Genomic DNA, 11,887 nt, shown 5'->3' with positions numbered 1-11,887 from the left:
AAAAAAAAAAAGGACTCAGAGTGAAACAAGAGGGAAACAGAAGTGATATTTTTGGAATGCAAATGTTTTAAAGAGCCCTTGTTCTTTATATATTCAAACCAAAATCCCCCACCAGAGGCATCTGCTTTAATACAGAAGAGGCACCCGAGTCATCCCAGTTACAGCACTGTAATGGAGATTAACAGGATGCTTCTACTCTAAAAAAAAAAAAAAAAAAATCAGCAAGGAATTAGTACTTCAAAAGTTCACCTTTAACTCTGCACTAGCTTTCCCTTAGTGTCACATTGGGACGAGGTGCAGCCTGCATCCTTCAGCACGTTCAGTGTGAAGCTGGGTGACACAGCTCTGGCAGCACAGCATTCAGCAATGTGCAGCCCCAGCACACCAGCTCTGCACCTCCTGCCCACCATCCACTGGCATAACGCTCTGTTGGCCCACTCTACAGCCAATCAAGCCATCCAGATTCCTGCATAGCTATTTTGGCTTGGATTATTTTGATAACCAGTGTGAGCAGAAATGCGGGCAGAGAATTTCTTCTGTGGGCTTCATGATAGCTAAGCTGTATATCCCTTCCCAAGGCTCTCTCTAAATAACTAAGTATCATTTCATTAGCATATTCAACATACAGATGAAAAAGAAAAAAAATATATATATAATAGAATTTTAGTTATTAGTTAAAAGAAAGATCTAGACCCAAACTGACACCTAAAACCAGTCAAGTAAGGGAACATGCATCAAGTCCAAGCCTAAGTATCTCATGTATAGACAATGCTGCATCAAATAAACTTAATTCTCAACTTTCTCAGTCTATAGCCCTCTCTCCTCACAACCTCAGCCGTAATTTTAAGAATTTCAGTTTCTATGTCATTTCTTTTGACCCACAAACCAATTGCCTACTGTCCCCCTTGTGTTGCAAAACCAGAACTCCCAGTTGCTAAGATAATCCCTTACTGAATGACGCTGGGCTTTCACATCCTCACTTTCCAATCACTTCTACAACCCCTAAGGTTACACAGCACATCTCCTCTCTCTTCTTATGATAGCCCTCCATCCTGCCCATCCATCAGCAGTGATGCCCATCAGTCTCTAAGCTCTGCTTTTTTTTCCTCACCCTGCACCTCCTTACACCTCACATCCTATCAAAGCTAGTATCACAGCTGTCCAAATGTCACTTCTGCTAGCATCTTTATCAATTACTTTGCTTTTTCACCAACTCCCTTCATACATGACCAGTTAAGGAGTTGCTAATACCAGCAACAAGAGTTCAGCCCTCCTTCCAGAAGGTAGATGTGCTCTTCTCCATCAAGAAAGGCATGGAGCACTTCTGCTGTGAGGAACAGCTGAGTGAGCTGCAACTTCAGCCTGGAAGAGGAGGCTCAGGGGAGTCTCAGCCATAAATACCTGCAGGAAGGGACAGAGAAGAAAGAGCCAGGCTCTTTACCATGGTGCCCAGTACCAGGACAAGAGGCACTGGACACAAATTGGACAGAGGAGGTGCCCTCTGACCATCAGGGAGCACTTCTCTGCCCATGTGGGTGATGGAGCACTGGCACAGGCTTCCTAGTGAGGTTGTGGAGTCTCTTCATTGGAGGCCTTCAAAAGCTAGGACATGGGCCTGGGCACCCTGCTCTGCAGTCCCTGGGGCAGGTTTGGCGAGCCAGCGGTCCCTTTCAAACTAAATGATTTATGACTCTTTCAAGCAGATTCTTGAAGAGGCCTAAGTCACCTCTCCTGCAAGTCCAGCAAGTTAGTCCTTCACCTTTCCCTTTGCCCTCAGGATCCTGAACTCTACCATCTCACAGATGCCACAGCCAGAGCTTCCTGCAGCCTTCACATTCCCACATTATTTATGATTATGAAATCCAAAGTGCCTTTCCTCACCAGCTCCTCTTTCTCTTGAGCCAGGGGATTGTCACCGATGCCCCCCAAGGAATTGGGTGGCTGCAGCCCCCCTTAAGGCCCAGGCCCTGCAAACGTGAGGCTACTTCTAACACTTGGTGCGGGGCCTGCTTGTTCTTCCAATCAACCTACAGCAAGGAGCCACTATCATATCATCCTTAGCAATCTTCCTGTTAATCTTAACCCACCACCGGGCAGAGCTTCACATGTTCCAGCTGCTTTCACAAAAGAAGACAACTCCTTCATTCTGTCTTGCCAGCCTGTCCTTCCAAAAGGGCCCATGTCCCTCCATCACAGGACTCCAGTCACTGGAGCCCTTCTTTCTGTTGCCAGAAGCCACCAGCTTACAGCCTTCCTCTTCTTCCCTAGCCTCTCCTCTTCATCCCAATGCACTGCTTTGACCTCAGGGCACCAAGTCTCACTCCTACTCTGTCATTTAATCTCTTTGTCTGCTTCCTTCCCTCAACATGCTTTCTTCATAACATCCTCCAGCCCTTTGCTTCCATAAAAAACAGGGAAAACATCCATATAAAACAAAAATCAGTACCTAAGGATTGCATTCATTGCCTTTGGTTTGGGAGATGGAGAAAGCAGTGCTTTACATCACCAGAGGCATTTTTATTGACTTTCAATCCTCTTGCTTTCCAAATTAAAACACGAGCATGCAGGAAAAAAAAAAGAAGAAGAAGAAAAGAAGAAAAACAACAGAGAAAATAGCAGAGATATGGCTGCTTTCTTACTTGCTCCTTTGCTGCTGGGAAATTACCATTGCAGCATGCGGTTTTACTAGCTTTTGGCAAGTTTTAGCCAATAAATTATAAAACATTGATTTAAGGGGGGGAAGGAACAAGAAACAAAAAAGGCAGCAATAAAATTGCTTTTAAGTAACTCCAGTGTAGGTGTTGCATAAACAGGATATGTCATTACTCAGTGAAAAATTCTTATTAGACAAATAAAAAGGCAAAAAAAAAAAGAGGGGAAAGAACAAAAGCACAAAGGTGAAAGAAAAATCAGAGGTCCTTAGTTCACATTTTGTACTTCATTTTGTACTTATCTTGGCTACCTCAATGGATTTTGGGTGGTGAACTCACAAAAGAAAAACAATGTATATGAAACTTCTCTGGTTACCAGTTGATGATCTCAAGAGAATCAGAATGTACCTTGAATTTCTGCACACATTATTCTGTGATGTGAGTCTATTCTCACATCAGTGTCGCCCGTAGGTTTAAAAAGCTCTACTATTCAAACATCACACTGAATACACAGAGCAAGTGTGTGTGAAGCTGCTGTAAGGAAAAGCAAATCTAAACTGAGCACATCAGGAGCTGCATGATTTCTTTTTTCTTCATCTGGAGTTTGAGCTCAGTTCTGAACAGGTTACAACAGCTTTCTGATGCTGAACAGGCTACTTCTGGTGATCCCTGCAAGTAGAGAACTATTCATTTTTGAAGATATAATTCCTGTAAGAAAATAAGTGCCACAACCCTCACCTTAATATTATGCCTAATACGGTGCTGAAGGAGAGCCGTCATAATTTATCATATCTTTACTAAGCTGAACTCATAAAAGTCTTCTAATTTCCCCTCATAACATCGTAATTCCAATTCCTTGGTCATTTTTCATTTATTCTAGTTTATTTCTGATAAACACTGAACAGGGACCACAAATGAGGTCCCAACTGGTACTGCAGGTTAACCCAAATCCCTTGCACGATCATACCATTTTGGTCATCCAGAGTCTTCTTGAGACCAAACATCCTGATTCTCAATTGCTTCATCCTGTTCCTACTCTGTCTTCATGATCATCTAGGTCCTCCTGTAAAACATTCCCAGCTTTCCACAATAGCTTCTTATTTTGTTGGTTCAGCAAATTTTATCTACACATACACCAAAAATAAATTATAGAACATATGTATGAACAGCTTAATTTGGCATCACCTAGCATAAATTTAATTATATTTGCCTCAACAACAACAATAAAAACTTGCTCTCGAACATAACGCTGTAGTAGTAAGACCAAACAGATCTGAAATTACAAGAAACATCTGCCATAATCTTTTGAACATCTGGACCAACATAATATTTAAAGGCAGCATGACATCTGGTGAACAAAATCCAACCTACCAAATACTCGAGATACCATTTCTTGTAATTCTGCAAAAGAACAGCAGAACAGTAAACAGATCTCATCAAACTCATGAAAATTCCAAGTCTTACAAGTCTCCAAAAAAAGGTAAAGCGACTGTGATCCACCGATACGATCCACTCAAAACACATGATGTAATTACCAAAGGTCTAAAATATAACATTATGGTAAAGCTCTCCTCAATCATTGCTCTAAAGGTCTTTCCATTCCACCTTCCTAAGCATGGTCACCCTCTCTTCCTCATAGCTGCTCCTCATCTCCTCCTTCCTCTACTGTCCAGACCAAATTCATCCCCCCTCCTTCTTCCAAAAGAACTGGGATACGTTGAAGTCATTCCCATTTAGGCCCTTCCTAGAAAACTCATTTACCTGTTATCATCCCATTAACATGGACTTTACCCAAGGCCGATCAGAGAAATAATACAAAGTTTGTTCCAAACCACTGACAGGAACGAACAGTAAACTCAATCATCTTATTTCCCCTGTAAACAGACAGAGGAAGCACAAGTATGTCAAAGTAATTCACCAAGTGATGGTAAGAAATTCCGATTAAGGTGAGAAGTCTTAAGTATGGATAAATAGGATAAGTTTCCATGTGGAACAAAGCCAGCTTAAGCCATTCCCCCTCTCCAATCCAATCATTCCTGCCTCTCACTGCAGCTTGCTCACCCTTTGGTCATATCACTGCAACCTGGAACTGAGTAAATGAAAATACTGTCTTAAGAAAAAGTACAAGATTTATTTCTTCCAGTCAACCCTATTGGATAAGACACCTTCCAAACAAAGTGGCATCCCTGTTTTATGTTCTCTGGAAAGTGATTAAAAAAAATAAAATTATTTTTGTACAGTTTTTTGGTTTGAGATAAAAGCACCATAACTGAGTACTTCAAAGCCTGATCACTTTCTCAGGTTTTGCTCACACTAGATGCACACATATCACAGTTAATATTAGAGATTTAGTATCATTAAAATAAAAAATTAACCTAGCTTATCTTTCATGGGTAAGGGGTCTCCATCTTCTAGTACAGACTGAGGAGCTGCAAATACTCCACATTTACCCCTCATTGTCAGCCAACAGCACTCTTTCCCTTCTGCTTCCACCAACCCTGCTCAAGAATCCATCTTATTGCAATAATCCAGAAGCAGACATCAAAAAAAGTCACTGATGATAACCTTCAGGCAACAACCCAGTGGAGATCTGCTCTGCTACAACTGAAGTTGTAGCAATTTGTTATTTTTCAAAGCGTTTTAAAACATGCAAGCCAAAACACGGCTTTACTTTGAATTTATCAAGATTCTCCATCTCAGAACTCAGACGCAAACTCTTCTAGAGTTATCTTCTAGATAATTGGTCTGTTGAGATGTGGGGATGTGATTTGCATCTGAGGTTGTTCACAACTGTTAATACCACCTCTGTGTCCCAGTGGATTGCCCTGCAACAGAGACATGCTCCAGAACAAGCATGTGCATATGACTACGACTGTGCTGAATTTGCTTGAGTGAATGATATGAAATTTACGTTGGATTTATGCTTTTACATTACCTGCAAGAGGGGTAAGAACTTCACATGAATATTTCCTGTTTGATTGCCTAGGGAAGTGTTTGTGAAACTAGCTGCTCAAATATTGCCAGCTCCTATCAACATTCCTCTTTTCTTCTAACCGGAATGAAAGTTGTGACCTCAGAAATTTGCTTGACAATTTGGAAAAGCTGAGCATGGCACCCAGCTACTGCATATTCCTCCACCCCCCAACACCACCCAATTTCAGGACGTATTTGGTAGGAGAGAAGATACATAGAAAAAAGGTTCAGTACAATGCTGTAGTGAGAACACACCTGTGAGTTTAAGATAAAATAGGGAGGAAATGGCTTCGCAAGCTTTAATATTCCCTTTTTCTTTTTTATTCCCCAATAGTTACATTCAGAAAAATCCTTCAAAAATCATCTTGCATCTAGCAAACCTAACTCAAATCACAGAATCACAAGGTTGGAAAAGACGTGTAAGAGCATCTAGTCCAACTGTCTTTTCACTACCACTGCTACCACAAGCACTAAACCACATCTCACAGCTCCTCATCCAGACACCTCTTGAACGCTGCCAGGGACGGCAACTCCATGACCTCCCTGTGCAACCATTCCAGTGCCTGACCACTCTCTGAGAGAAAGTTTTTCCTTATGTCTAACCTAAACCTCCTCTGATACAACTTGTGGCCATTTCCCTGGGTTCTGTTTGTTGCCAGGGAGAAGAGGCCAAACCCTTCTTCACCGCAACCTCCCTTCAGGAAGTTGTAGAGTGCAACAAGGCCTCCTCTTCTCCAGACTGAACAATCCCAGCTCCCTCAGCCGCTCCTCATAAGACTTGTGCTCCAGACCCCTCACCAGCTTCGTTGCCCTTCTCTGGACACGCTCCAGGGCGTCAACATCTTTCCTGCAGCGAGGGGCCCAAAACTGAACACAATACTCGAGGTGCGGCCTCACCAGTGCTGAATACAAGGGGATGATCACCTCCCTGCTCCTGCTGGCCACACTATTTCTAATGCAAAGTAAAGGGCTTGGAGTCTTCTCTTGGTTAAGTTACAGAATAAATTATTAGACTAGTCTAGAAATACAACCAGACATTTCTCTACAAGGAGCTTTTGAATTGATAATCCCACAACAAAAATTAATTTTTTGTTAATTAATTAAAACAATAAATTTTTAATGCGACTGATTAACATTTTAGCTCACTTCAGAGCACTCAGTATCCCCTCACCTGAAAGTATTTAACTCCAGACTGCTGACATTTCCTAGAAATGCACCATAGTGCAAGAACAAGTGTTGATAGAGAGCAGTGCTCACTGGCCTGCCTCGGGTAAGAAACGTGATCATACCACACCAATCCCTTCCAGCCTTCCCATTTTTCACCACAGAAACCATTCAGCCATAATCTATTTTTGCTGCTACTGAATTTAAGTGAAAGATAAAGGACTGCTGTAAGCCCACACTAACGGCCTTGATACTCCTGGTTAACGAGCAAAGGGAGGCTCTGGAGGGTGCAGAACTACAGTGGCCACAGCAGAGACTGGTGGTCTTGGTACATAATGAAGAGCATCCCCTTCCTATTCATCAGCTGGATTTTCAGAGGGGACCCAGATCCATCTGCACTTCCAAGGGAATGCTTGGGAAGACGATAGAGGCCATAACAGTGCAGTATTCACTGGAGCAAGGAAGCCACCAATGGTGCTCGTGAGCCAATGAATGGATGCTTCTTACTGCAACACAGCACCAACTCATCCCTCTCCCGTCCAAAGGGAGAGAAAAAACACCAAAAATAGCCTCCCACCACACATACCATGCTGCCATCCTCTCAGCTAATCCTATATACATTTTACCAGTCTTAAAACAAAAACAGGACCCAGTGTTTGAAGTGTTACATGAAGACTTCGGTGCAGGTTCTAGTGAAGGGAAAATTCTGTTGTACCAGATTTCCTCCAGCCAATCTTAGAGCACAAAAACCTGCTTAAAGCACCATTTGGTATTCTTATACAACTCATTCATGGGATCTCTAATCTCCAACAACACTTTCCCTTAATGTTCAAGAGTCTCCACTGTCTCCCTACTGTCCTTTTCCTTTCATTCCCATAATAAAAGACACCCTTTTTGCTGGCATACAGTACAAAGAAGGCAAGCAAGCAATGCTGAAACATCTCTTCAGACGCACACACCTGGGCCCGCAGGTATCTCAAATGTTCCACCCAAGCACTTCTTTTAGACAATGCAACTCACTTGCTACTACCACGCCTAGAGGATACTGTCTTCAAATTTAGAGATTTAACTAATAACATTAAAATGATGACTTACCAGTCTCTCATTATCTTCAGAGGTTCTCTGGTAATGAGCTGCTAAAGCAACATAATCCTGCGCCTGCTTGTTACATTCTAAACACTTAAGTCCTTGACGGATTAGTCTCAGTGGGTCCGGGTAGAGAGGCAAGGCTGGCTGTGTGTTAGTAGAAATTCCTACCCCGTTTCCTGAAGTAGCATTGGGTTTACGTGAAGGAGAGGATAAGTGCAAAGTCTGAGGAGTAGAAGATGCTGAAGAGCTCGCAGAAGGTGAAAACATTTGGTCTAAGGAAATTGGCTTCATCACCAGCTGAGAACACTGCATGATAAAGCCTTTGCTCTTGTGATCTCTTGCATGTTTAAGCAAGCTACATTTATTAAAAAAAAGGAGCATAGTTGAACACTGAGTGCACATAACTTCAATATGAACGCTTCGCCTACTATAGTGTTGTGTCAGGCTTTTCTCTAAGGCAAACGAATCCCCACATTCCAGGCAACAGTACCCAGAGGCAGGTAAATTAATACTGGTGTCAGGTGGAGGGCTAAGGTTTGGAGTATATATTGGCACCGGATTGGCACTGTGTAGCACTTTGTTGAATGCCTCCACGATGACAGGAGCAGCTTTCTTTACTTGATGCACCAGTGGCACAGACATCTGTGTCACCTGAGGCTGATTTCGTCTCTGCACAGATGACTTCGCTGTAACAGAAGCAGCAACACTGTGGGGAACTAAATTGAGATTTGCCAAGTGCACAGCTTTGGGAAGGAGGCTGGAGGAGGTGGTCACGTTGGATGGCTGTACCACGATACCCTGCTGCTGGTGCTGCTTCTTGTTCAGCTGCTGCCCCGCAACGCCAACTTTTACGGCACCACCACCACAGTTTGGCAGCGGAGATAAAGACACAAGAGATGCGGTATTTGCAGCAACATCTGCTTTCAAGCCATCTGTGTAAGGGTTCACTATGTTTGACAGCTGGATAGCTACGGTAGCCCCATTTTTGGTTGAATTCTTGCTAGCCTCGCTTTCCATAGCTGCACTAGTGTCAGGGGAAGGGAAAGATTTGATAAATTCTTCAGCAGATGAGGTTTCCAGAGGTGATTCTTCCAAAGACTTGCCCAACTCATCACTTTCTGGCAAAATTCTAGTTACAGTTCTTTTAATTTCACCAGAGGATGTCTTGATAGTCTTGATTCTAACTTTGGGAATAGCTGGTGGAGAGCTGGCTGCCATGGAAGGAGAACCCTTCCCACTGCTGTCACTGCACACACTTCGAGGGCTCTCAGGCTGCTTGCTGGCCTTCCTCACCACTTCCAAGGGGCTCCGTGGACTCTTTGGTGACTTGGGCATTTTTGGACTTCCCTTTGTCCCATCTTTAAAAGGACCAGGTTCCTTTATAAGGTTTGGTTGATCGCCTTTGGGAACACATGCAACCTTTTTGGCCTGAAGAGCTACCAACGCAGCCACACAGGATGACAACTTTGAGTGAGTTGGCTTTAACCTCTGGCGAGGTGGTACTGATGAAGACAAGTTCAGTTCAGGCACAGACCCTTTATCTTCTCCTAAATTACTGTGAGGGAGCTCTCCAAACACCAAGCCTTCCCCAAGGAAGCTATTGGTATCTACCAAGTCCTTTCCTGACTCCACAAACCTCTCAGTTGCTTTGTCTTGCTCTCTCCTGCTCATTTCCAGCCTGCTCTCTGGCTGGAAGTGGATCTCCATCTTTTGTTCCTTTTTACAGTATTGATCAAACATGCTTAATTCGGGCTCTGGTACCTTCCTGAAGTGATCCAATACTGAAGCTCCTGTTGGCATATACATTGAAGGAGGTGGAAAATACGGAGTTTGAGCATGTTTGGGTTTATCACCAATACTATTCTCTTTGAATGTATCCTCTGGCTCAGGGCTTGAAATGGGGCTAAACTGACTAAAAGTTGGCAAAGGCTCTGACTTGGACTGGTCCAGTTTTTCAGAGTAACTTCTTGAGCTATCACCATTAATAAAAGTCGACTCAAACTTCCCATAATTATGTACCAAAGCATGAGCCTCTGATGGCAGATCTGACCCACGAAACCCATTGTGTAGCAGTCCAGTCCCAAGGTGATTCCCTTCCTTTTCCGCCTCAAAGGATTCCTGGCGACTTGTGTTCTTCACAATAACACTCACAACAGGAGCATCGGAGGGGGGCAAAGAGTGGGATAAGGACACGTTCTCATCTATGCAGATTCCTGATGACTTCAGGTGATTCTCGTTTTCCTCCCCAGCTGATGGAATGGTCTCCTTGGCATCGAGGCTAGTTGGATCAGGGATGTCAAAAGCAGCCAAGAGGTCATCAAAGTCTGGGGTTTTCATGTCCCCCATAGTGAAAGCTACAATTAAAAGCAAAATACTTTGTCAGGTATATTTCTCTCAAGAACAAACCTCGTAAGGTGTCAATGCAAGCAAGTCAAACATAAAAAACCACAAGTACCCTAAACATTAACACATCTAGGGACATCTGCTGCAGACACTTCAGCTTCCATTTCAATTGCTCCAAGACTGACTGCTTACACAAAAGATACCAGCTCTGTGGAGTCTAGCTTCCTTAGCACAAAGGTATTCAGGCCAAGAAAGCTCCCTAGGGAAGGGAAAATTGCATTCTGTCTTCTGCAGGCCCACCAACAGCTGGTATCAATTCAAGATGCAGCGACCAGGCTGTCTTCACACAATCAAAGGTCTCCCACTAGCTTTAGTTTTTAACTGCTGCCTCGTCCTCACCCTTGAGATGCAGAGGCAGTTGACAAGTGACAGGAGTTATACAAATCCTGTCTCACACAACTTGGCCCCTCCAGAGTTATTCAAGGCACTGCAGGAAAAGCAGTGGGAGACAGCAGCACTTCACCAACCCTGGTCCACCTGGTCCATCAAGTCCATGTAGACATGGACATTCTTTCACCCATACCTTATAGCTCCAAGAATAACTGTCATCATAAACCTCAACAAAAAAGATTCTGAAATGCATTACTGCATTTGTGGTTGTTTTAGGCTTTTTTTTTTGGGGGGGGGGAGGGAGGAGGGAGGGAGAAAGAGAGGTGGGGTTGTATGTGAGTGGGGGAAGGTGTGCAGGGAGGGACGAGGAAGGAAAGGAGAGCTAAAAAGCAACAGTGACTGCTGATTTCTCAAGAGATTGTTGTATGTAAAGAATTCAGTCTTGCTTCAAGGAAGAAAGCAGGAAGTAAAGAGGTGAACCATAAGAAATAAGCCTGAAAGGTGAGATGACTTCCTACCCAGGGCAATTTAAATAATACAAGTCTACAGTAAATATTTCAGTTATATTACAGCTCAAAGCACTGTAAACCAAGCAGGGGTTATCTGAATCAGGAAGCAATCCTGATTAATTAAGTAATCCTCATTAATTAAGTAATGATGCCATCAGGCAAAACTGCCCATAGACAGAGCAAAGGATTGTATCCAAATCATAACAAGAAATGACGTTCCTAGACAGCTCTCCTCACAAGCCCTCCAGAAGGGATTGGGGCTTAAACACCAGCCACAGAGACCTGCGACAACAGTAATCAAGCTCTGAGCAGATCCATGATAAAAACTGACAGCACAGAATCACTTGCACATTTCATTACTATAAGGAATGCTGGATTTGCTTGCACATCTAACCAAAACATTGGTGCAATATATATAGACTTCCTGAACATCTAATAAGCTATTATTTTAAGACATTTCATTTTAAAATCGCATTTGTATGAGCTGATGTATACAGGGAGGAAAAAAGTCAAGGAGCACCAGTTCCTGCTTGGCAAGGAGACCCATAGCAACTCCTACCACACTCACTTGATTTGGGCTGCATCAGCACTGCCAAAGCCAGCAGCAAGTGTGGGAGATGGAAGGGGTAGCAAGAGCCCAAAAAAAGGGGGAGAGCTGGGAGCAGAGGTGAAGGCAGAGAGCAGAGCCTGGACAAGGCAGAGGGGAGAAAAGCAGCTGTTTGATACCTTCCCAAAAGGCTGGAATTCACTGATTTCAGACTGCCTTTT

At 43.4% G+C, this 11,887-nt stretch overlaps 1 protein-coding gene across 3 annotated transcripts in view; it reads right to left on the bottom strand.

The window, feature by feature from the left end:
- The window catches only part of ZNF592 (zinc finger protein 592), a 30,402-nt gene extending 20,150 nt beyond the window's left edge, over positions 1–10,252 (bottom strand). For 2 of the 3 annotated variants that reach the window (XM_031555239.1, XM_019619339.2), the window contains exon 1: positions 7,884–10,252. In XM_031555239.1, coding sequence (XP_031411099.1) covers positions 7,884–10,223 — 2,340 coding nt within the window. In that variant the 5' untranslated portion in view covers positions 10,224–10,252. The remainder of the gene's footprint in view (positions 1–7,883) is intronic. The other variant, XM_010717118.2, reaches the window with a different exon arrangement.
- Positions 10,253–11,887: the final 1,635 nt, after the last annotated feature.

This window comes from Meleagris gallopavo, chromosome 12 (genome assembly GCF_000146605.3).
Source record: "Meleagris gallopavo isolate NT-WF06-2002-E0010 breed Aviagen turkey brand Nicholas breeding stock chromosome 12, Turkey_5.1, whole genome shotgun sequence".
Lineage (NCBI taxonomy): Eukaryota > Metazoa > Chordata > Aves > Galliformes > Phasianidae > Meleagris > Meleagris gallopavo.
Note: the sequence above shows the minus strand (reverse complement) of the source record. Positions and strands in the feature narration are given on the sequence as shown.